This window comes from Hemicordylus capensis, chromosome 2, assembly GCF_027244095.1.
Source record: "Hemicordylus capensis ecotype Gifberg chromosome 2, rHemCap1.1.pri, whole genome shotgun sequence".
In the NCBI taxonomy this organism is placed as follows: Eukaryota; Metazoa; Chordata; class Lepidosauria; order Squamata; family Cordylidae; genus Hemicordylus; species Hemicordylus capensis.
The window spans coordinates 426,531,974-426,557,704 of NC_069658.1; the positions used below are offsets into that span (position 1 = coordinate 426,531,974).

Below are 25,731 nucleotides of genomic sequence, written 5' to 3' on the forward strand. Positions count from 1 at the left end.
CAGATTGCTATTTTGCGCTAGGTCTTTGTTTTGTTTTTTAAAATGTGCAACCAGATACAAAACATATTGTTCTAAAAGAAAAAAAAAAGTACAGTTCAAAAATTCAAGTAATACAAAAGTTGTATTATGTTAGATAGGGGGTAAAAGCTTACTGATAACAATGAGAAATGTAAAGTGAATAGTTCAGGCTACTCTTGAACCCAGACCCCAGTCAAGCACACCCATTTCTCTGCTCCCTGCCAAAGATGTTCTCCCCCAGATTCCACTACTACTCCCCAGAGACTTGAGCAATGAATATAACACTCTAGTGCTGTCAAATTCCCAGTTCTTAGGATTTTCTCCCACTCTGTGTAAACTTCTAAATGTTACAGAATGTTACTAGAGGCAACAAAATGTGTGTGAATAGACAAGGAAAATGCACAAGTGCGTGTTGTGATGAATGCTATGCATGCAAATTACACACTCATAACATTGTGCAGTTGTGAATTTTCCTTTAAAAATACCCTCGCCATCTTGCCAAGTGGTTAGATTTTTTTTTTTTAACTATACTTCTGTAGCTAATCAGGGAAAACCAAGTATGGGTATGTCAGTGAGAGGAAGAGAGGGAAGCCCTATTCACACATGTTCAACACATGTACAATCTGCCTACCGTGTATGTACATACAGATCTGTACATGTGTACAGTTATATGTTCAATATATGTACAGTAGTACGCTTCCTATCTGAACTCGGCATGTGAGGAGGCCTATACTCAGGTTCATTTTTTAGAGTAAACACATGTGCAGTCATTCGAACAATGTGTACAGACACTGGTATGCATGGTACATAATGTTTGAATAGGGCTGGAGAGAATTCTACTCACTGTATACAAGCTGTGGTAAATTTGGTGAACGGTAATCCAGATCCTCCCCCACATTCTCTTCCAGTTCCTAAGCAAGAAGAAAAGACTAGCCATGACAACTATTTGTACCCTGTTTATTGGTACAACTGGTGCTCTGGCCCTGGGCAATCACTTGGAAATGGTTTATTGCACATCCATCCCTGAGCATTGCCACAATGGTGATTCTATGCAAGTTGTCTTCTTGTGATGATTCCCAATGGGGGTCTCAGAACAGGCTGAAGAGAGGGTTGGTGATCGCCATGTAGTCTATAAACCTACAGAAGCAACAACAACCACAGTTACTAACTATTCCCTGTAAGCTGTTCTGTGATCTAGCAGAGGTCCTGTTAGAGTAGCCAGATAACAGCTTTCTGTATCCCACAATTCAGTGGAGCAAATAAATAACCAATGGTTAAAAAAAAACTGTTCCAGGATGTCTTATTAATTATTAATAATAATTTTTAATATTTTATTTTAAAGCTCAACTATGAACTCTCTCCTAGGACAGCAATACTAAATGCTTAGCAAAATGCTAAGCATACTTATTTCAAAATACTATTAAAATCAAGGGGACCTTAATCGGGTAATTCATAGGTAAAAATATGCGAATTTTGATCGATCGATCGATTAAAACTCATGCTATTAATCGGCTTTCTTTAAGCGAGCAATAAATAGCCCTGACATCCTTGGAGCTGCTCTACCACTTTAAGGGCTCCTGGGGTCATGTGATCCCAAGCCTGGCGCACAAGCTGCTGCTGCCTGCTTTGCTCATTCCAGTGTTGATGCTTCCACGCATCGGGGCTTGCGTGTGTGAGGGATCATGGCCCGCTGCTCTCAGCCTACCTGCTCAGGTGAGACTTTTACATTTCTTTGTTTCCGGGGGTGGGGGGGTGGGGCGGTATTAACATGGATACTTCTCCAAGTATTCGCTTTGCAGCCGCCCTGCTGGGAGCCAGGCATGCAGTCACAGAAACTGTGCTCCCCCTACCCAGTTTTCAGTTTCCCACCGTGACGTTCCATATATCTTTAATAATAACAGCTCTTAATTAATTAATAAATCGCGCACGCGCACGCGCGCACCCGTGTGTGCTCTGAGGGGAAATCAAGTGTTTTAGCCCTGCAGCTGAAATTCTGCTGCCTCCTATTGGCTCCTTCCTTGCAGGTGCACTCAAGCGCATGGTGGCTGGTTGGATTTCAAGCTTTGCAGAGCTTTCCCAACCAAGGCCCAGCTTACAACAGAGCGGAAAGAATCAAGTGGTAAGCGTCTTCCTGGACTGTACCACTTCAGGTGAGGAGTCACATGTTTGAGTTCTACTCTGTTTATTCGAAAACCAAACCAAACTGTCCTTTTGTATGAAATGATCTACTATATCAGGAAAGGGGTTCAGCATACTATTTTCTCTAGCAGGCTGTTTTTCTATATGCAGGGTTCTTTCCCCTTCATTCAGCATTCAGATCTGCAAATACTTACCTACTAACCTTGAAGTAGTGCAATCCAGAAAAGGCTTTATTATTTGGTTCTACTGGAACATTAACCGAATCCAAGTAAACAGGGGTGTCTCAAGGTTGGAGTGGGCCTTGGGACAGAAAGTGGAGGAGAGCCCCTATCCCCAAGCTGCCTTCAGAGAGGTGCGTGTGAGGGAGGGGGAGCGCAAAGAGCAAGCTGCCACCCAGCAAGTGCTCCCCCCGCGCCCCTGTTCCTCGGGGGCCCAGGGACACTTAATCCCTGTCCTTGTTCAGTTGTAGCTACATCCCTGCAAACTAATGAAGATATTAAGACAGCCCCGCCCCACCCCCACATGTAAGACCTACTTAGGAATGTTGAAAGTAACACACATTGGGCTTTTTTCATCTGCTTTTATGATTTGAGCTCTTGTGGATTAATGATATGTTTTTTTGAACTTTGCTCTACAATTGGGAGGGGAGAAACTGGTTTCTGAAAAGATGAAGCATTAGTTTACCACTGGAGTCTGGTGTTCTACAGTTGTCACATTCCAGTGGTTGTAATGTCCACACCCCACTGCCTGTTACTTCTAAATAATTGTTGACATAATTATTATCTAATTCATTTTGTCATACAAAACTGTGAAGGCCCCAGCATGTCACCTCCTTCTCCTAATGAACCATTCTCGTATCTAGTATCTGTCAGGGTGGATTTGATTTAAATCACGATTTAAATCACTAGCAGGGTGGATAAAAATCAAAAAAATCCAATTTAAATCAAAAAAATCTGATTTTTTTAATTTAAATCGGATTTTTTTTATTTTTATCCACCCTGCTAGTGATTTAAATCAAATCCACCCTGGTATCTGTACTGCTTAATTTCAAATTTTCTGGTTCTATAAATTAAGCCAGTTCCGTCACCTTTCATCTCTAGGAAGAAAAACCTAATTGGCCTTATTTATCCTTTTTAGCAACTAGTTCCTTATTATTATTGATTATTACATTTGTATCCTGCCCTCTTTTAAGGAGGTCAGGATAACATAGGATCCCTTCCTTGGAACCATATCCTCAAAGCAACCCTAGTTCTGTTCAGAAGTTGGGTACCTAGGTACAGGGCTACCATGGGCATCATGGTTAGCATCCCACACTAGGGATGTGCACGGAACTGGTTCGGAGGCCCTTTATGGGCATCCGAACTGGTTCGAAGGGGGGGGTGCTGCTTTAAGTGTGGGGGAGGGTGAACTCACCCCTCCCGCCACTCTTCCCCACCAGCATTCATTTTTCATTAAGTCCATGGAGCAGCAGCGTAGCTCCCTGCCGCCCCATTTGCCCCCATTTATCGGATATACCCGGAAGTATCGGGGGCGGGGGTGTGCACGTTGCGCATGGGCACACATGACATGCGTCCTCAACATGATTGGGAACAAGGGCTTGAATATGGAATGTGCCAGAAAAGGTGCTCTACCCAGATAGATAACTTCTGAGCAAGGCTCCTATGACTGGCCAAATGTCAAACAGTGAGCTTCATGGTTTTGTATGTGGCCTGCAAGGTCTGTCCCAATATGCCACCCCATTGTACCTTCAATCTCACCTCAAAGCTTTGCGCTCTTCCTAATTGGTCCACATTAAAACATGGAAGACTACACTTGTGATAAATTTGTGGTAAACTAGTCCAAGACCGATTTAGGATTAGGGTGCAGATATTCTCCTAATGTGATCTGCTAATCATGCATGGACCAGAAACTAAGGTCACAGGCAAGAAGGTTCAGTGGTTGCTCCACAATGATGGGGAGGGGGGGTCTACCTTCTTAAAGGTCCATTTCCCAGAAAACCTTTTCCTTGGTAGCATTAATTATGTCATCTCAATATCTTTACAGCATTTTAAAATACGTGTATATAAGGGTTTGTGATATTTCTGTTTGTCATGTGCTCTGAAACTGAGAACATTCTCAAATTTGAGAAGAAACCATGTCGGTGTTTTAAGTAAGTATAAAAAGAAAAAAGAAAGCGGGGGGGGGGGAGAAAGAAAGCACTGGATTCTGAAAAAATCCCTCTGGCTCCCTCTGAAGAAGTTGGTGTGTCTTTTATTTGGAAATGCCCAAGATAAAGTGGTTTTGAGGCACAAAATCCAAATGTTGCCTTCCCTGGATTGGTAAAATATAATAAAACAATTGGAAAATTTCTGCCCTTAAGTGGCACCCCAGTCTCACCTTGCCTAATGGAATAACTGGTACTACTTTGAAACGTGAATGCTCCTGTCTCATGTATTACAAAACTCCCATTCAGAAGATACTTCTGTTAGGGTTATGAAATAATATCTTCTGTGTATATGTGTAGAATATGTAAGTGGGGTGCCTGAACATGTTGATTGTTTACCCCCTTGGTGGATACACATTGTGAAGTAGGACCAAGCCTGTAGCTTCTTAACCCTTAGACCCTGTGTGGAAAATCCATACGTGCAATTATTGTACGTGATTGCCTACACATGGATTATGCATCATTTCTTACATAGTAGTTACTACTGTAACGAGAAATGGGGATAAGAAAGGTATTTTCCTGATAGAGCCCCAAAGCAGTGTAATACACATGAGGTCGGGGTGAAAGGCTACTGAAGCATATATTCAGAGAATAGATGTTGAAATATATGTATGACTTCCTTAGGACTCAGATGGATTGGCGTAATAGAAGAAAAGAAAAATACAATAAAACTTGCTCATATCTAAGCAAATAAAGTTTCAGGAAAGAGCTTCCAAAGCATGTCACAAAGAGACAAGTTGCTGATTTTTTCCCCATGTCCAGCCAAAGATGGGACATTTTATGGCATAGAGACTTGTTTGGAACATTAGCTATTGGGAAGAGAACCCAAGCTCCATGGATGTACAGCTGATGAGTACCAAATGTAGAGAGCAAGGACATAGCCTAAATGTGTGCATGCATTGCTGCTGCAGCCAGAGGCGGGGGCGGGGCTCTCCTTCCCTTTCTTTCCCTGAATAGGTGCAACATAAAAGGGGAACATTCCAACTATAGCCCCTAGCATGGAGTGATAACTAATATCACCTCACACATTTATAACCAAATGAAGAGAACTGACCGCTTGGCTTGGCAGTCCCTTTTACTATAAATGGCCCCAGGGAACACTTTAAACAGCCAGTGAAGGGCTCTAGTAATATATGTTCTGGATGACTTCTTCAGGAACTGTCCTTGCCCAGGGTAAAAAAAATCCACATGACAAAGGTGGAACAAAGTCCTTATCAGTAGTGGTATTAAACATTACTTTGAGCTTTAAGGACTGAAACTAGTTCAAGTCAGATTATGTCAAATTTGCAATCTCAGTAGGGACTGGGAGTGTCCAATTTTATCCCTATGTAGGTATTTACAGTAAGTTCATCTTGCCAATGTCATAAGAACTTAAGGACAGCCCTGCTGGATCAGGCCCAAGGCCCATCTAGTCCAGCATCCTGTTTCGCACAGTGGCCCACCAGTCATCACCAGTTTCATCACACTCACTCTGATTGGATCACTTATTCTTTTGACTGAATTTTGCTTTTGTGATCAAATGGCTTCTGAATAAGAGTTTCCATTTGTGTTCTGCACAGTGAGCTCCTTTATTGCTTGTCCTTTTGGCCTCACTTCTTAAAAACATCTCCTCTTCCCTATTTTTCCTCTATGAACTCATTATACAGGTACCTACCTTGCTGAGGTTTCTGCTTCAGGCATCTGGCCCATGAAAGCATATGTAAGTTGTCTTAAGTCTACTGCAGCAAAAGCAACACAGAATCCTGTTGCACCTTAAAGACTAACAGGGCTGCACCTCTGTAATCTGGGGTTAATTGTCAGCTTTTGGTGTACATGATGTTTTAACACTGGCAGATGGGGTCAGAGGAATTTTATCTAGGCTAATCTTTTCTCCACACTTTCCATGGAGGGATTGTATAATATGCAAAATTAAGTCATATTAGTATTTATTTCTAAACTGCTTTTTGCCAAAGGCCTGCAAGTGGTCCTAAGGCCTCAGTACCAACAGGTGAGGGGATAAATTTGGGTCTGAGCAGTATCACTTCAGACCTTAGGTAGGGGACTCACATGCTGAAATTCCCACATACTGGAATTCCCTACACATATAAAACAAAACAAAACACCTAGATATTGGGAAGAATGTGAGCCAGCTACACTTGTGCTAGTGGATACCTACCACTCCAGGTGGAAAAGAGAGATGGAGGAAAGGCTGCATCATTATGGTTTTCCCCCTTTTGCATTAATAACTCTGGAGTATGAAAATGCTGGAATCAAACTCAGACAAAGACTATATGATATGGAGCATCAAATTGACCAGGGCTCTATTCCCGTTGGTGTCCATTTGGGCAACCAAGTTCTGAGTTTCAACCCTGCTGGATATCTAAACGTTATAACTGTACCAAAATACTGCAGAGCTTTGATACAGGCACGATGTAATGCCTTGCAAACAGCAGTCCTGGAAGGGAGATATCAAAAAATCCCCTACAAAGAACGTACTTGTCCCTGCAACTCGAGAGATATTGAAACAACAGCACATGGGCTCTTTTATGGCCAATTTTACTGAGATATACAACATAAATATATCACTTCTTTTATTAACTGCTATCCAGGCTGCACAAATTCTTTTTAGCTCAATTATCTTTTGACTGACCAGAATAACTCAAGATCTTATAATATGGCTAAGTTCTGTTTAATAGCCAGTAAAATTTGCCAGGAGTTGATTAAGAATCATTTCTCGCTGATCTATGTGTTTAACCACTGTATCATAACCTTGACCTTGTCAGTTTATTTCGCTGGGCCTCTGTTTGTAAACTGTGCTGGTCTGTGACTGTAATAAAGTATTGATTGATATCATGTGAGCTCCAACCTGCAGTCTGAAGTGGTACAGTCCAGACTCAAATGTACTACTCATTTGTACTACTCATCTTAGGGAGAACTAAGGCCTAGTTCTCCCAAGTACCTGTCTAATAGTAGTTCAGATAAGGTTGCTCGTGCCTCATGTGATAGCACCCTCATGATTATGTCAGGTTTTGTTCTGTGTAATGTTCACAGAGATGTGCTTGTGTGATGGATATTATTGATGATCACCACTGCAGCCCTATACATAATCGCCTGGTGCTTGTGTTATGCCTTTGCACTTCTGTATGCTTTGAGAGCCAAACTAGACACTATGAAGGATACATTAATCCAGTGAAAGCAGGAACCCCACATCTCCCCATATCATATCAACATGATGTGACTCTGCTGTGTTCAGATTTTCCCTGCCCTCCACCAGCGGTAGTCCATGAAGCAGGTGGGGAAACTCTGAGCACAGTGTTGTTACACCACATGTTAGAGTTATTCACGTGACCCTGCGCGTGTTGTTGGGCAGACCGGGGGAAAGCAGGGTTCAGTCTGCAGTTCTGAGCCCCTGCAGCATGCAAGCCGCGCACCCACATGACCAGCGCCCCTGGCACCGAGGTAAACATAGGCTGGGCCTCATTCTCCCAGCTTCTGATAATTCCACAGTGCACCCAACATAGTGCACTGGGGCATTCCCCCAGGGCAAGAGCATTCGAGGTGCCTGTCTCTGTATCAGCACAAGCTGCAAGCAGCTTGTGCTGACACACGATCCTGGGAGATGGGTTAAAGGCACATTTGCACCCTTAACCTCATCTAAGAGCCGGACTTAGGCACTGGGTTTCCACCGCCGAGATCCATGCGGATCCTGGCAGTTCTCACAGGCAACCAAGCCCAGGCTTGGCTGCTCATGAGAACAGCTTCGTTGCCTTTATTTGATCTTACTGGGGAGTTTTAGGAAGGAGACACAGGACTGCTACTTTTGGCAGTATATTGGACACCTTGATGAAAGATGAAGGTTAGCTTCATCTTTTCCACTGTACACTTACTTGGTCATGGAGCTCCGTGGCTGGGGATATCTTTGCACCCTCATCCAAGGCATGGCAACTTCTGGCCTGACCAATGGATCCTTAGGCAGCCACCAGCCAATATCTTGTGCACAGGTCATTGGTATCCTGTATATTTGATTGGGATCTAGAAAAACAGATGGAGAGTTTGAACTGTTAGATGGGAGAAAGCGAAAGGCAGGTGTGGGAGAGAAGGGTCTTGGTGAAAGGACTGGGCTTTAATTCTTGCTGGAATCTATTGTTTTTATTTTATTTTATTTTTATACCACCCTTCCAAAATGGCTCAGGGCGGTTTACAAACCATTAAAACAGTAAAGAGCTAAAACAAAAATTAAAAACAATATAACAAACAATTAACAATTTAAAAACATTTTAAAACAACAATTAAACAATCGCAATAATTAAAAAACCTAAAACCGGGTTAAAATATTAAAACTGATTAAAAAACCCTGGAAAGCCAGGCCAAACAAATACGTTATAAGGGCTCTCCTGAAGGCTAATAGAGAATTCAAGTTACGGATTTCCGCAGGGAGCGCATTCCACAGCCCTGGAGTAGCTATAGAGAAGGCCCGCCTCTGAGTCACCACCAGACAAGTTGGTGGTAACTAGACACGGACCTCCTCAGATGACCTTAATGTGCGGTGGGGATCACGCAGAAGAAGGCGCTCTCTGAGGTAACTCGGGCCTAAGCCGTTCAGGGCTTTAAAGATAATAACCAGTACTTTGTATTTTGCCCAGAAACGTATCAGTAGCCAGTGCATCATATTGCCAGCCATCTTTATTATCTTAAAGATGAGCACAAGCTACTAGAGAGGTGTGAGTAGACAGCCAATAAACTGTTTGTGTAGACAGTTTACACAGCTTGCTGCTGTGTATGTTACACTTTGCTTGGAGGCAGCACCTTCCTATATGCTGAACAAGGACTCGTTGCTGTTTATGGCAGGCAGAAGTGTAGTAGAGGCCTCAGTGTAACTTTCAAGCAGGGCTGCAGAACTTTGGCCTACAACTCCCATAAGCTCCAGTCACAGTAACCAGTAGTCAAGGATGATGGGAGCTGTAGTCCCACAACAGCTGGAGGGCCAAAGTTCTTCAGCCCTGTGTTAGATCTAGGGTTAGCTGCCATCAAGTATTTAATGAATTAGAGATGGATACTGGGAAAGCATATGCTTGTTTTCTTATGGCCCCTGGCTACTTTCTGTTCTTTCTGCATCGTGGTTTCCATCCTCTGCCCCATTCTTTCTGGTTCCATTAGCTTTCCAGCCCCAGTCCCACTGTCCTGTATGTATTTTCCCACCTTGGACAACTGTACTGACCCAGGACCCAAATGGACCTAGTTCTTTAAAACACATACAGAAAAAGGAGGTAAATACAGCACATTTATATCTGCCAAGACAAACCATTCGATACCCCTATACACATACTCATTTCAAGTTCCCTACCCATTTTTTGACAAGTGGGGGGCATCAAGGCTGAACTCCTATGCATGCTTACCCGGGGGTAAGCCCCATTGAACTCAATGAGACTTTACCTCCAAGCAAGTATGCATAGATTTTAACTGCACATGTGTTGCAGACATGGGAGTAGTCAACTGGATTTGCATGAGACCCAGCACACCAACTGGTGAGCCACAAGTGTTCAGCATTCTGGTCTCTTCCAGCCTTGTGATTCTAGGGTATGGCTGCTCAACTTCGGCCCTCCTGCAGATGTTGGCCTACAACTCCCATAATCCCTAGCTGTTGGCCACTGTGGCTGGGGATTATGGGAGTTGCTGTCCAAAAACAAGCTAAGTTGAGACTACAGGTAATAGGCCTAAGTTGAGGAGGCCTGTTCTATGGCAAAAGGGTTAGGAGAGGAAGCAGGAAGTCACTCTTTCTAGTCAAAATTCAGGGGAAGTCCACTGCAAATGTTACCTGCTGGCCCTCTGGAACTCGGGACTAATTTAAGAGATGATCCAACCCAAATAATAATAAAGACTGGCTTTGTTTGATTTCTTGCTTCTAAGGCAAATCATAGCATTGTTAAAAGAAAACATGCTAATAAATGAAGGCTTGTGCCTTGGGCCTGGAAAATAGGATAAGGCAAGCTACTGTATGTTGAATCAGTGGCTTGAGGTGAGAGTGAGACAACAAGAGTTCTAGTTGCTTTCTTCCTCTTCTCTTACTATTGTTTATTCCTTTCCCAGAGATCCAAGAAGTCTTTTTATCTCTGCTGAACTAGCTAGCCTGGTTCTCAGTGCTGTGATTTCAGCAAGACGGGGCTTAGTAGAACAAGAAGAGGTATTCAGGTTAAAGCAGGTGGCAGGGAGGACTGAGGAGCAGCCAAGTGGTTTCCCCAAGTGCCTTGTTCAAGAGCAACGGTGGGCCCTGGGTCTGTCTTGCTTACTCATTTATTTATTACATTTCTATACCGCCCCATCCAAAGGCTCTGGGATTTTATCTGCAGAACAGATTTAAAAACAAAACAAAACACCATTTAAAGCAAACTGCTTAAAACAATAAAAAACAAATTTAACACAGTTCAGAGCCATGTGACCTCAGGGAGCACTGCCAACAACCCACATAGCCTTACCTTGCTCCTCTGCAATGCCAGGTCAGTCCAAAATAAGCCTGAACTCATCCATGATTTGATTATGGATGGGGCCGATCTGGTATATATTACTGAGATTTGGTTGAGGGAGGCTAGTGGTCCAGTCTGGTCCCAGCTTCTCCCTTCAGGATATTCTGTAGAGGAGCAAGTGAGGAGAAGTGGAGTGGCTGTGGTCTATAAGGATAACATCTCCCTCACCAGGTTCCCTGTTAGGGTATCAGACAATACTGAATGTGTGTACTTAAGTTTGGGGGCCAGGGATAGATTGGGACTTCTGTTGGTGTACTGATCACCCCGCTGCCCAACGGAATCCCTTACTGAGCTCATGGACTTGGTTGCGGAACTTGCGTTGAAGTCTCCCAGACTTTTGGTACTGGGGGAGTTCAATGTTCACTTTGGGACCAACTTGTCCGGGGCAGGTCAGGAGTTCATAGCGGCCATGACAACTATGGGCCTATCCCAAGTGGTCTCTGGACCTTCACATATTGCAGGTCATGTGCTTGATTTGGTCTTCTACTCTGATCAGGGTGGTGTTCCGTGGGTGGGGACTCTTGTGATTTCCCCATTGTAATGGATGGACCACCATCTGGTTAAGGTTGGACTTACAACCACTTCCCACCTCTGCAGGGGTGAGGGGCCTATTAGAATGGTCTGCCCGAAGAGGTTATTGGACTCAGTAGGTTTCCAAGAAGCCTTGGAGGGATTCAGTGTTGGCTTTGCCGGTGATCCTGTTGATGCCCTGGTTGAGAATTGGAACAACTTGCTCACCAGGGCAGTAGACACGATTGCTCCTAAGTTTCTCCTCTGACCCACTTCAAAATTGGCCCCTTGGTATATGGAAGATCTACGGGGGCTGAAGCGGCAAGGTAGGTGACTGGAGTGCAAGTGGAGAAAGACTCGACTTGAATCCGACAGATTACAACATAGAGCACATTTAAAGATCTATGCTCAGGCAATAAGTGCGGCAAAGAAGTGGTTCTTTTCTGCTCGTATTGCCTCTGCGAGTTCACACCCAGCTGAGTTGTTCAGGGTTGTGAGAGGACTAGTATCTGCCCCCCCTCCCTTGAGCCAGAATTTGGAGTCATCAGTTAGCCGCTGTGACGTGTTTAAAGAGTTTTTCGCAGATGAAATCTCTCAGAGTTGGGTCAATCTAGATGGAGACTCCACAGTTAATTTGATATCTGAACTGGAGGTGTCCAACAATTCCTTTATGCGATTCGACTGGATTGGTTTCAGTTTGTGACTCCTGAGGATGTGGACAAGCTGCTTGGAGCGATGAGGCCTACCACTTGTTCTCTTGACCCTTGTCCAACATGGCTTGTTCGATCTAGCAGGGAGGCTGTTGTAGGTGGCCTGGTGGAAATCATAAATGCTTCTCTGAGGGAGGGCAGGAAGCCTCCTTGTCTTAAGGAGGCAATCATTAGATCTCTTCTAAAGAAGCCTGCACTAGATCCCTAAGAGTTGAGCAATTATAGGCCTGTTTCCAACCTCCCATGGCTGGGCAAGGTAATTGAGAGGGTGGTGGCCTTTCAGCTCCAGGCGGTCTTGGAGGAAACTGATTATAGACCCATATCAAACTGGTTTTCGGGTGGGCTATAGGGTGGAGACTGCCTTGGTCGGCCTGATGGATGATCTCTAATTGGCAGTTGACAGAGGAAATGTGACTCTAGTGGTCCTTTTGGACCTCTCGGCGGCTTTCGATACTATCGACCATAGTATCGTTCTAGAACGACTGAGAGTGTTGGGGTGGGAGGCACTGTTCTACAGTGGGTCCGCTCCTACCTCTCGGACAGCTTCCAGATGATGTTGATTGGAGACTGTTGCTCTTCGAGATCTGAGCTTAAGTATGGTGTCCCTCAAGGCTCCATACTTTCTGCAGTGCTTTTTAACATCTACTGTACATGAAACCGCTGGGAGAGATCATCAGGGGATTTGGTACTGGGTGTTACCAGTATGCTGATGACACCCAGATCTACTTCTCCATGTCAACGTCTTCAGCAGCTGGCATATCCTCTCTAAATACCTTCCTGGAAGCAGTAATGGGCTGGATGAGGGAGAATAAACTGAAGCTGAATCAGATAAGATGGAAGTACTTATTGTGCGGGGTCAGAACTCCAGAGATGATATTGATCTACCTGTTCTAGATGGGGTCACACTTCCCTAAAAGGAACAGGTTTGCAGTCTGGAAGTACTTCTGGATCCACACCTCTCCCTAGTTTCTCAGGTTGAAGTGGTGGCCAGGGGTGCTTTCTATCAGCTCTGGCTGATAATGCCAGCTGCACCCATTTCTTGAGATCAGTGACCTCAAAACAGTGGTACATTTGCTGGTAACTTCCAGGCTTGACTTTTGTAATGCACTCTATGTGGAGCTGCCTTTGTACGTAGTCCGGAAACTCCAGTCGGTACAGAATGTGGCAGCCAGGCTGGTCTCTGGGTCATCTTGGAGAGACCACATTGCCCATCTGCTGATGGAGCTTCACTGGCTGCCAATAGGTTTCTGGGCAAAATACAAAGTGCTAGTTATAACTTATAAAGCCCTAAATGGCTTAGGCCCTGGGTATTTAAGAGAGTGTCTTCTTCACTATGAGCCACACTGCTCATTGAGGTAATCTGAGGAGGTCCGTTTCCAGTTACCGCTGACTCGTCTGGTGGCTACAAGGAGATGGGCTTTCTCAGTTGCTGCCCCGAGATTGTGGAATAGGCTCCCTGCTGAGATACAATCCTCCCCATCTTTGGCAATTAAAAAAAAAACATCTGGAAACCCATCTTTTCATCCAAGCTTTCCCATCTTTTTTAAACTGTCTGTATTTAATTTTATGGCTGGTTTTAAATTGTTCCATTGTTTTAACTTTTTATGTGTGTGTTTTGTTTTATGTCAACCGCCCAGAGACTAAAGTTTGGGTGGTATAAAAGATAGATTAGATAGATTAGATAGATAACTAACCAGCTAAACTACTTAAGAACTGTTTAGAAACCTTGGAAGGCCAGGCCAAACAAGTAAGTCTTTAGGGCTTTCTTGAAGGCCAACAACGAGCCCAAACGATGGATATCAGTTTGGGCATTCCACAGGCCAGGAGCAGCTACAGAGAAGGTGCATAGAAGGAAGTGGAAGGACATAGATTATCACAAGGATCCTAACTTTCTAGCTAGAAGTGCTCTTCCCAAAACTCTGTCTGGGTTCTCTGAAGGTGATTTAAGCCCTCTTTCCAAACATGTCTCCTAGCTCTTAGTTCTTGTGTTTTTCACACATTTCTGCTTCTCAGCCTGATGTCCTTGCTCCCAACCTCTGTATTCTGAACTTCTAAGAAATCCTTGAGGTGCTTTTGCTGAAACCATAATTTAAACCCTTCTTCTGGACAACTTCACCTACATTTCTGGAGCTTTCTCTGTTTGACGGCTGCTCGATACCTGTCGTAGCTGCCCCGGTGCACTGTGCCATCATATCCAGCCGGTCCTATGGGTGGCAGCTTTGGGTAGAAAAGCTCCAGTTTCGGTTTTGGTGTTCCCACTGAGGGTTGACAGAAGAAAAAATAAACTCATGCTGGAAGGTTAGGGTTGCTCATCCTGTGCTGTTTGTATTGATCAAGTCAACTGCCTGGCAGCAAATAAGGAAAGATCCCTGCTTTTCAGAGTGGAGCTGCAGCAAATAGTTCTGGTTTACCAGTCTCTATATGTGGGTTGGGAGGCAGTGGTGAGAAAGATGGAGAACATTTCAGCATTAGCCAAAGCTCAGCTAGGGAGAAGCCATTCTTGGGAAGCAGCTACAATTCCAAGGATGACAATAGCTGTAGTGTGATTGCACCTGGATTCTCTCTCTGAAAGGCTTTGCTAAAGTTGTTGTGGCATATAAAGTAGGTCTTGGCAATTGTTCTCTAGATCTAGGAGCCATCCCAAAAATGTAAGAGCCAGAGAATGGAAACTTGACAAAATTATCAATTTAGTGATGGACATTGTGGAGAGTGAGGACAAATGCTTTAAAAGTAACCTACTCAGAACAGAGTAGCCACCTAATGGCGCAGTGGGGCAGTAACTTGCCTAGGGCGCAAGAAGTGGGTGGTTTGAATCCCCACTGGTATGTTTCCCAGATTATGAGAAACACCTATATCGGGCAGCAGTGATATAGGAAGATGCTGAAAAGCATCATCTTATACTGCATGGGAGATGGTAATGGTAAACCCCTCCTGTATTCTACCAAAGACAACCATATGGCTCTGTGGTCACCAGGAGTCGACACCGACTCGATGGCCCAACTTTACTTTACTTAGAACAGAAACAGGACTGCCTGGGATGAATAACGATGTTATTAAATAACTCTATCTCTGAATATCCTAGTCTAGGCACAATTTCTAGGCACAGTGGCTCCCTGGCACCTGGGATTTGTCAAGCTCTGCTGTAAAGAATATATCTCATCTACTTTCTCTGCCACTGTACTCAAAACACACAGAGAGGTGGGATATATATGCCTTAAACAAGTTTCTTGGGGTGTGTCCTTTACAATTTATCATGGCATTTATCTTAGTGAGCAGTCATTTCCCCCTGAGTAGGAGATCCTCATCATGGGTATTGTACTGCGCATGCCCGAGACAGGACTGGACCACGTGGTTGTTTTGTGGGCGTTATTTCCTCCTAGCCCAGTTCCAGTTCTGTCTCGCTCGGGACAGGTCGTATGGGAGAGAGCTCTTCTGACCAAGTTTGTGTCCTCTTTTTCTATGCTATTTCTGTCCTTAGGCAGGCATTGGAGGCTTTATTGCTTGAGATAGTTTCTGTTGAATCAGGGAGCACTTTGCTCCATTTTCTCTACCCCGTTTTTCTGTTTTCCTTTCCCAGAGGCGTAACGATAGGGGAGGCACGTGCCCCCGGCGCCATCCCGGCGGGTCACGTGGGGGGCGGCAAAAAGTGGCTTCCCCCCCGCACCCCCCGGGATTGCCCGCCGAGTGTGGTGGCGGGCTTGCGGCGGCAATTTGGTGGTGGTGGGCCATGTGGCAGCGGCGGGTCACCCGTGGTGTTGGTGATGGCCTGTACTAGTAGCGGGACGAGCGGCGGCCTGCGCAGTTGGGAAATGGAGCCGGGCCAGAAGGCAGGTTCAGCACCGCTCTGCACTAGTCCTCGGCGGGTGATCCGCCACTCGGCTACTAGTACAGGCCATCGCCAATGCCGCGGGCGACCCACTGCCTGGCCCGCCACGGCCAAATCGCCGCCGCCCGCCCGCCACCGAATTGCCGCCGAATCTTCGCCACTGCCGCGATCTGCCGCCTGGGGGGCTCCGTGCCGCCGCCAGGTATGTGGGGGCCGAGGGGGCGGCGGGGGGTGCCCGGGGCGCCGTTTCCCCCTGATACGCCACTGTCCTTTCCCCGCTACCTCTCCTTATAGTGTGCAAGGGCGGGAAGGGGGTCAGCCTCCACTTTTTTCGGCACCAAATTTTCCTTCAACCAAAAAATATTTCTTTATTTCGATTTGCAACTGGCTCACCTAAAAGTTTTTCGGTTTGTTTTCCCCCTCATTTGTTCTGCGTCTCCACCATGGAGCCCGCACACGTGGATGAGATCCTCCAGGGGTCTCTCTCTGAAACCTCGCAGCTGCCGCAGTCCCTGGGCAGCGCGAGCTCTAAGACAGACTATGCTCAGCCCGGCATCTCTGCTCCTCCCCGGGCCGCTAGAACGACAGCCTCAGCCAGCGCAGGCTCACAGATAGACGCGGCCGCGGCTCAGCCTGGCACCTCCGATTCCGCCCGATTCCTTAAAGCAACAGCCTTAGCGTCGCAACAGTACGGGGCGCAGCAGTCTGAACTGCCTGCAACAAAAGTGAAGAAGACGAAGAAGAAGACGAAGAAGACGAAGACGAAGAAGACGAAGACGACAACCATCGGGGCGAAGGGAGGAAGCGCCTAAGTGAGCGCCTGTTAATACAGGCAGTTTGCCGCAAATGAAAAGCAAAAGCGGCCAAAAATGGCGCCAAACATAGAGCGGAGATCTCCAACCGCACGCCAGTGGAGGGAGGCGATCGGAGCCCGGTGGGCAATATACCGACGCCTATCCCACAGCCCCTTGCGAACCCAGAAATTGTGGGGGAAATGGCTAGCCCACATCTTCCCCCCACACTGCCTGCATCATCACCCACTCCTCAGGAGCGGCACTAGATCCCTTCTCACCCAGGGCTACCCAATGGTTAAGGGATTTTTTCAGGAGGGAGTTTGCTATTGAGCCACTTGCGGCTCCGAGTTCCAATACGGGGCGCTATTGTTTGTTAACTGTCCTAGGGAAAATCAGTCTGCCCCAATGGGACCAATTCAGATTCCCGTCGCTCAGGACAATAACCCTAGTGTGGGGCAAGTGAGACACAGGCGCGGCACGGGCAAACTTTCGTCCTCCTCACCTGACTCTAGCCCACGTCGCAGGGCTATTCCTAACTGTGAACGTGGTCTTTTTATTCCCAGACCCTTGCCTTTCAGGCACAAACGGAAGCACAGGGATATTTCCTCCTCTTCTCCATCTTCAGATAATGTGGAGGAGAAACGTAAAAGGTCCAAAGTTCGACCAGCCCCCCTCTCCTCCACAACCTCCCATTCCTCCTCCCCAACCCCTTTCCATACCCACTAATCCTACACTCCCGCAATCCTCTGCCTCCTCATCTGAAGAGGAGTCCACCCCTCCCTCCCCTTCCCTACCAGACAAAGAGGAGGGGGAGTTGTCTGAGGAGGACATCCCCCCTCCCATTGCTAGCTCTACCAGACTTTTCTCCTCAGCCGAGTTCGAGGTCCTTCTGGCTAAAGCTAAGCGCACAATCAACGATGTTAACTCAGCGGACCCATCAGAACCATCCTCATCCTTGGACCAGCAGGTTTTTCCTAACGCTGAAGCACCCTCTCCGGCGGTCCCCTTTCCACCGCTCTTCCGTAATGTGATGTGCGCGGAGTGGCAGCGCCCGATCTCAGTCAAGCCCATTGGCAACCCCCCCAAAAAGCATTATCAACTCCCAGGGGACATCTCTAAATTGTTAGCTATACCAAAGGTGGACCCGCCCGTGGCCCAGTTGGTCTCAGGGGCCATTCTCCATGCAGAGGGTCAAGAACAATTAAAATCACAAGAGGACAGAAGGGCAGAGGGCCTTTTGAAAAAGGTACACGTGGCTTCGGCCATGTCCATTAAAATTTCTACTACCAATTCCATTTTAGCCAGGGTGTCCCTTTTTTGGGCAAAAGACTTGGTCAAACTTGTACCTCCTGGGCTTCCCAAACTAAGACAGGGCATCAATAAGATGGCCAAGGCCACGGCCCTTATGGCCAATGCCAGTCTAGACGGCATACAGTCATCTTCCAGGGCAATGGTAGCTGGTGTAGCCCTTCATAGGGCGCTGTGGTTAAAAACCTGGAATGTGGACTATAAATCTAAAGCGGCCCTGACAGCAGCCCCCTTTGCAGGGGCAGCCCTTTTCGGCCCGGTACTCGACCCAGTCTTAGTAGAAACACGCGATAAAAAGAAGGCGATGCCCTCATTGCGTAAAGACTTTCACAGGTCCTTTCGCGGCTCACACTCCTCTTTTCATCCATACTGGATATCCTACCAGCCATCATTCTCACACAGAGAACACAGACCTCAGCCGACCAGAGATTCTTATAGAACCCAGTGGCGTCCCCGCTTCAGGGGCAATTCCAGAGGCTCATTTAACAAGTTCTCCTCCCCACCCAATCCACACAGGAGACAATGACGCAGTTCCCATAGGGGGCAGGCTCACGGACTTCTCTACCTCTTGGATGTCCACCACCTCCAACGCCTGGGTCCTACAAGTCGTCTCAGAAGGCTACTCGATAGACATTTCTTCTATTCCTCCACACCGATTCATCCCCACACCAAGGTCTTCAAACCCTCACAAACACCACCTGATATGCCAGGCAGTGAAACATCTACTAAATATGAGAGCCATCGAGCCAGTCCAGCCAGAACACAGGCACCTGGGCATTTATTCCATCCTCTTCCTTGTACCAAAAAAGGATGGTTCCTGGCAGGCGGGCCTCGAAGTCATTGAACAGATTTGTGCGGAAAAGAAAATTTCGGATGGAATCCCTACATATGATAAAGGAAGCCATCCAGCCAGGCGATTTCCTAGCCTCCATAGACCTCTTGGAGGCCTACCTTCGTATCCCTATCAATCCCAAATCTCAGATGTTCCTCCATTTTGCCTACAACGGCGAACACTTCCAATACAGGGCCCTGCCTTTCGGCTTCTCCTCAGCACCCAGAGTGTTTACAAAGGTAATGGTAGCGCTCATTTCCCACCTATGCCTACAGGGCATCTGGGTCCATCCGTATTTGGACGACATCCTTCTTCGAGCGCATTCGAGATCACAAGCCCTCAAAGATGTGGAAACCACGCTTCTAACCCTCAGAGACCATGGCTTCATGGTCAACCAGGACAAGAGCCATCTCACCCCCTCACAGCAACTGGTGCACCTGGGAGCCCTATTCAACACGGCAAGGGGCATCATCTGCCTTCCCCCAGAACGTCGGGACAAGATCACCAATCAACTACGTCCACTTCTACACAAACGCTCAGAGGACCTCATGGTGTTAGCACAAGCCCTAGGCTCCATGATAGCTTGCCTAGAATGCTCCCAATGGGCAAGGTGGCACTCACGCCCTCTTCAGTGGCTCCTACTCCCATGGCAAGACGACATCATGTCAGTTCACCACGTTCAGATTCCGATATCCCACTCCGTCCGTCAGTCCCTGGGCTGGAGGTTATCCCCGAATCTCCTCCACGGCCGTCAGTTGGCGGAACCACAGCAAGTAATAGTAACGACGGACGCCAGTCTGGCAGGTTGGGGGGGCACTGTCAAGGTCAACTGACTCAGGGTTCTTGGTCCACCATGGAAACCAAATGACCGATCAATTGGCTCGAACTCAGAGCAGCCCGACTGGTACTGCAAAACTTCCGACTCCTGGTCTGGGACCAAGACGTTCTCATCAGAACCGACAATGTGACTGTAAAAGCACACATAAATCGACAAGGGGGCATGAGGTCCAGACAACTGATGAGGGAAACGGACCGTCTGTTTCACTGTGCGGAAAACAACTTACAGTCAATCTCCTCGGAACATCTAAAGGGCGAAGAGAACCGTTTAGCAGATTGGCTCAGCCGCACCTCTCTGGACCCAGGTGAGTGGGCGTTGCACCCGGCAGTATTCCATCAGATCACGCAGGTGCTGGGGAGCCCACAAGTGGACCTGTTTGCATCCCCAACCAACCATCAGCTGCAACACTACTTCTTCAGGTACCACTCACCTCTAGCGGAAGGAATCGACGCTCTCCACGCCCCATGGCCAAAAGTTCTGCTCTACGCCTCCCCCCCCCTTCAATAATAATGAAAGTCATCAGGAAGTTGAGGCTCGAAAAAGCAGAACTCATTCTAGTAGTCCTGCACTGGCCCCGCAGACCGTGGTTTGCAGACCTAGTCGAAATGGCAGTCGGACCTCCATGGTTTCTACCATCTCAGAAAGACCTACTCAGTCAAGGGCCAGCCCTTCATCCCGACCCCCAATGGCTACAGCTGTCCGCCTGGAGGCTGAGCGCTTGCGCCTAGAGGCCGAAGGTTACTCCTGCCAAGTTCAGAATACCATTCTAGCCTCCAGACGACAGTCTACAGTTAGGATCTATCAGGCTACCTGGTCAGCCTTCCGCAAATGGTTCTTAGCACATCAGCAGGACCCAATATCTACAGGGGTTCCAGAGGTTCTAGCCTTTCTACAATCCGGCTTAGACCTACAGCTACGTCCAAACACTCTCCGTCGGCAAGCCTCTGCGCTTGCATCTGTGCTCCATATTTCGACCTTTGGCACCACTCAAACCTCTCTCCACCCTCATATTTCTAAGTTTCTGAAGGGAGCTACTAATGTAGCTCCTCCCCCTATCCGGCAGTTTCCCTCATGGAACCTCAATAAAGTGCTGAATGCGCTTACCAAGTCACCATTCAAACCACTAACATCTATTTCGCTCAAAATATTGATATTCAAAGTCCTTTTCCTCATGGCGATTACGTCAGCCCGAAGAGTCTCCGAGTTAAGTGCACTTTCTTACCCAAAGTTAATTCTGTATTTCACAGATCCCAGGTTATAGTCCTCCCATCCTTCTGTCCCTCCCCATCCCACCCTAAGGAAAAACTTTGGCACCACTTGGATGTCGGCAGGGCCCTGCACACATACATCCTCAGAAACCTTGGGAAAGAAGGTATCCAAAGCCACGCTTGCCAAATGGATCAAAGCCTGAATCCTCTTGGCCTACTCTGCTCTCAACATCCCCCCACCGAGTGGCATCACGGCACATTCCACCAGGAGTGCCGCCAGTCTGCAGCATTTGCAGCACACGTCCCCTTACAGGAAATCTGCAGAGCAGCAACTTGGACGTCTCTCACCCTATTTATCAAACACTATAAAATATCGGGTTTCTCCAACGCCCAGGCGGCGTTTGGCCGCACAGTTCTCCAACAAGTGTTATAAGATACAGCTCCCCATTCCTGGGACATCTCTTCTGCAGCTTGGGCAAGTCCCATTATGAGGATCTCCTACTCAGGGGAAAAAGGAACATTGGTCTTACCGTGAAGGGTTCTTTTCCCCTGAAGTAGGAGATCCTCAGCCGCTCCCTGGCTGTATCTCTTATAGTCCAAACGTGGGTATGGGGAATCAGCTGGACGATTTCACGTCTGGCGGGGATCAGAGGCGACCCTCAGGGTTCATCAGTATGTAGTATACAGGTGAAACTCGAAAAATTAGAATATCGTGCAAAAGTTCATTAATTTCAGTAATGCAAATTAAAAAGTGAAACTGATATATGAGATAGACGCATTACATGCAAAGCAAGATAAGTCAAGCCTTAATTTGTTATAATTGTGATGATCATGGCGTACAGCTCATGAGAACCCCAAATCCACAGTCCCAGAAAATTAGAATATTACATGAAACCAATAAAACAAGGATTGTAAATAGAACAATATCGGACCTCTGAAAAGTATAAGCATGCATATGTATTCAGTACTTGGTTTGGGCCCCTTTTGCAGCAATTACTGCCTCAATGTGGCGTGGCATGGATGCTATCAGCCTGTGGCACTGCTGAGGTGTTATGGAAGACCAGGATGCTTCAATAGCGGCCTTCAGCTCTTCTGCATTGTTTGGTCTCATGTCTCTCATCCTTCTCTTGGCAATGCCCCATAGATTCTCTATGGGGTTCAGGTCAGGCGAGTTTGCTGGTTTCCCATGGTCATTGTTTCCCATGGTCATTGAACCAGGTATTGGTACTTTTTGCAGTGTGGGCAGGTGCCAAGTCCTGCTGGAAAATGAAGTCAGCATCCCCATACAGCTCGTCTGCGGAAGGAAGCATGAAGTGCTCCAAAATCTCCCGATAGACGGCTGCGTTGACCCTGGACTTAATGAAGCACAGTGGACCAACACCAGCAGATGACATGGCTCCCCAAATCAACACAGACTGTGGAAACTTCACACTGGACTTCAAGCATCTTGCATTGTGTGCCTCTCCATTCTTCCTCCAGACTCTGGGTCCTTGGTTTCCAAATGAGATGCAAAAGTTGCTCTCATCAAAAAGAGGACTTTGGACCACTGAGCAACAGACCAGTTCTTTTTTTCTTGAGCCCAGGTAAGACGCTTCTGACGTTGTTTGTTGTTCAGGAGCGGCTTGACAAGAGGAAGACGACATTTGAAGCCCATGTCCAGGATCCGTCTGTGTGTGGTGGCTCTTGATGCACTAACTCCAGCCTCAGTCCACTTCTTGTGAAAGTCCCCAACACTTTTGAATGGCCTTTTCCTGACAATCCTCTCCAGGCTGCGGTCATCCCTGCTGCTTGTGAACCTTTTTCTTCCACACTTTTCCCTTCCACATAACTTTCTATTAATGTGCTTTGATACAACACTTTGGGAACATCCAACTTCTTTTGCAATTACCTTTTGAGGCTTTCCCTCCTTATGGAGGGTGTCAATGATGGTTTTCTGCACAACTGTCAAGTCAGCAGTCTTTCCCATGATTGTGATTCCTAATGAACCAGACTGAGAGACCATTTAAAGGCTCAGGAACCCTTTGCAGGTGTTATGGATTGATTAGCTGATTGGAGTGGGACACCTGGAGACTAGACTGTTGAACCTTTTCACAATATTCTAATTTTCTGGGATTGTGGATTTGGGGTTCTCATGAGCTGTACGCCATGATCATCACAATTATAACAAATTAAGGCTTGACTTATCTTGCTTTGCATGTAATGCGTCTATCTCATATATCAGTTTCACCTTTTAATTTGCATTACTGAAATTAATGAACTTTTGCACGATATTCTAATTTTTTGAGTTCCACCTGTATTTCTGTGTTACTATTGTCTGTCATTGTTATCCATTTTCTTTGAGCTCTCTCCACGAACCACCACTCACCTCGCTCATCAGCCCTGGAACTGGGCTAGGAGGAAGTAACACCCTCAAAACAACCACGTGGTCCAGTCCTGTCTCGGGCATGCGCAGTATAATACCCATTATGAGGATCTCCTACTTCAGGGAAAAAGAAACCTTCACGGTAAGACCAACGTTCCTTTTTGCCATAGTTGCCATTATAATGTCTGCATTTCCCAGTATGTAGGATTATTCTTAACATACAACAATCACAGCAGAGAATATCCATCACTCATTACTTCTGCTTCTGACTCATTTTGCATTGAACAGTAAGCAGGGAAAATTCTTGTCACGTTTCTCTTGCTGGGGGGGGAAAAAGGTATTTCTCTCTCCCTTTACTGTTCCCTCATCTTAAATACTGTAGGATGGCCATCAACTCTGCAATTTCAGAAGGAAAACACACAACCCAAACTGGAATTCTCCTCTATGGGGATGGCAGTGTGTGCCTAGTAGGTTGCCATATTCTGTCTTTCCAAATCCGGGTGGCTAATTTACATATTATGTGAATTGGCTGGAAAATAATTTCTGAGCAGAATAGTGACTGCACCTTTTGCTCCATAACTCCAGTTCTGCAAGGGCTAGAGCTTAGCTTTTTCTTTCTAAATGAAATCTGAAATCTGGGAGAATCTGGGTGGGCTAGGCAAGCTGGGTGAGATCCTTAAAATCTGGGTTAAACCCAGAATTTCGGGGGACATGGCAACTCTACTATCTGTACTACTGATATCTACTTTATACCACTTAGCCAGTCAGGCTTCCCCACAAAAGGCTGGTTTGGATTATACATCTCTGACTCTGACCAGCTCAATTCTGTGAATGCACATGTCTTTCTTCTCTGGGCGGCATGCAGGAGGATGTTCATTTGAACTGCTCCTCTGCATATGCAGCAAATACTAGCTTTAACTCCTGATGTATGTCGAGGAACCACTCAGACCAACTCTCCCCCCCACCCCGCCCCAAATGCAATTAAGGAAATGTGTGCCTGGCATGCCAGAAGTGGGGAGGGACAGCACACACGTCCTTCATGTATGTGACTAGGCTGGCAGATGTAGTATCATCTGAACTGGCTCAATGACTAGCAAGTGCAACCTGATGGTGGGAATTCTGTTAAAGATTCACAGCCTCCATTGGAGAACAGTAATTCCCACAGTTTCCCGGGGTGGACTGTTAAATTGGTGAAGTTTTTAAAATCTAGAATCACATGAAGAGTAGCTACTGTTGTAACCAAGGGGAGAAATTTAACTTTATTTTCAAATATGATTAGTAATTTTGGGTAATTCCCTTACCTGGCACTTCATACTTTGGTAACTCGAGTCTTCGGTCCCGAAAGGGATCCTGATAGCCCAGAAAAGTTAATCCAAAGAAAGCCATTTCCTGGAACAGTTTCAACTGACTCCACAAACTTCCAAGTGCAGTCTTCTGCGTCCTGGCTTTTAAAGCATCTGTTTGCTGTGTTACCATGGAGATGTACAGCTCTGCCCAGTTAAATGGATTGTCTTAACCAATCAAAAAGTGAGTGTAGCTATGGCAATTGTGATGCCTCATGAAGACTGTACTTTGATGCATGTAACTGAGGGCTGACAGGAAAAAGAATATGGAAAGGTTAAGGGGTTGAAGAATTCATTTCAGACCCCACCTCAGTTATCTCTTGTTTTGTGACTTCATTAACGCACTGAATGGATTTGAATGCAATTGTCTTAATAATGAAAAAAAAATTCCATCAAATACATTGAAATTGATTGGGCTTAGGTTCGTGTTTAAATATGTTTTGCTTGCCAGTTGGGCAGCTAAAGTTTAAATAATTAAGGGAATTAGCATAAACAAAATAGTAGTGCCTGAACTACTCTTCTGCATTGCTATTATACCCAGGGCCATAGCACAGTTGGAGAAGGCCTTGGGACAAAAAGTGAAGATGGGCACCTCCTCCTCCCCCCATCTTCAGGGAGGCATTGTCAGGGAGAGCCAGGAATGACTGTACCCATGGTAACTTTTAAAGTAAAGTGTGATGTTGAGTCGGTGTCAACTCCTGGCAGCCACAGAGCCCTGTGGTTGTCTTTGATAGAATACAGGAGGGGTTGACCATTGCCATCTCCCATGCAATGTGAGATGATGCCTTTCAGCTTCTTCCTATACTGCCGCTGCCCAATATAGGTGGGAAACGTACCAGCAACCTCTGGCTTGCTAGTGAAGTCATTTCCCGCTGCATTATTAGGTAGCTATGGTAGCTTTTAGCACTGCCTTTATAGCAGATGTGAGCTGCTAGGCCTTCTTGAAATGCTATCGCATATGGATTAGGACTGCAATCCTATGCATACTTACCTGGGCCTGTGGGCCTGATTTATTTCTGAGGAAACTAGCATAGGATCAGGATGTGAATGGGATTCTGATGTATTCCATCTCTGCCGAGGCCCTTCTTGCTATCACTTTTGTACTCATTCTGGCTCTAAACAAACAGACCTCCCCGCCCC

The 25,731-nt window shown here is 46.4% G+C and overlaps 2 protein-coding genes across 2 annotated transcripts in view; one reads left to right on the forward strand and one right to left on the reverse strand.

The window, feature by feature from the left end:
* Positions 1-961: 961 nt before the first annotated feature.
* On the reverse strand, positions 962-24,731 carry TEX49 (testis expressed 49). Its single transcript, XM_053303311.1, has 4 exons — positions 24,550-24,731; positions 14,201-14,338; positions 8,227-8,371; positions 962-1,155 (listed from the first exon to the last, which is right to left on the reverse strand). The coding sequence occupies exons 1-4, from the start codon at positions 24,722-24,724 to the stop codon at positions 1,107-1,109; spliced, it is 507 nt and encodes a 168-aa protein (XP_053159286.1). The 5' UTR covers positions 24,725-24,731; the 3' UTR covers positions 962-1,106.
* The window catches only part of CCNT1 (cyclin T1), a 48,546-nt gene continuing 24,433 nt past the window's right edge, over positions 1,619-25,731 (forward strand). Inside the window, exons 1-2 of the mRNA XM_053303292.1 lie at positions 1,619-1,731; positions 2,043-2,168. The gene's annotated coding sequence lies outside the window, so the exon portion shown is untranslated. The remainder of the gene's footprint in view (positions 1,732-2,042; positions 2,169-25,731) is intronic.

Bases quoted from the DNA above. Each gene is read 5' to 3' on its own strand.
- TEX49 (XM_053303311.1), bottom strand. From the start codon at position 24,724: ATGGTAACACAGCAAACAGATGCTTTAAAAGCCAGGACGCAGAAGACT. The intron at 8,372-14,200 runs GTAGGTGAAGTT...CTGTTTTTCTAG, and splicing joins ACAGAGAAAGCTCCAGAAAT to ATCCCAATCAAATATACAGG. The intron at 1,156-8,226 runs GTAAGTGTACAG...TTGCTTCTGTAG, and splicing joins CCACGGAGCTCCATGACCAA to GTTTATAGACTACATGGCGA.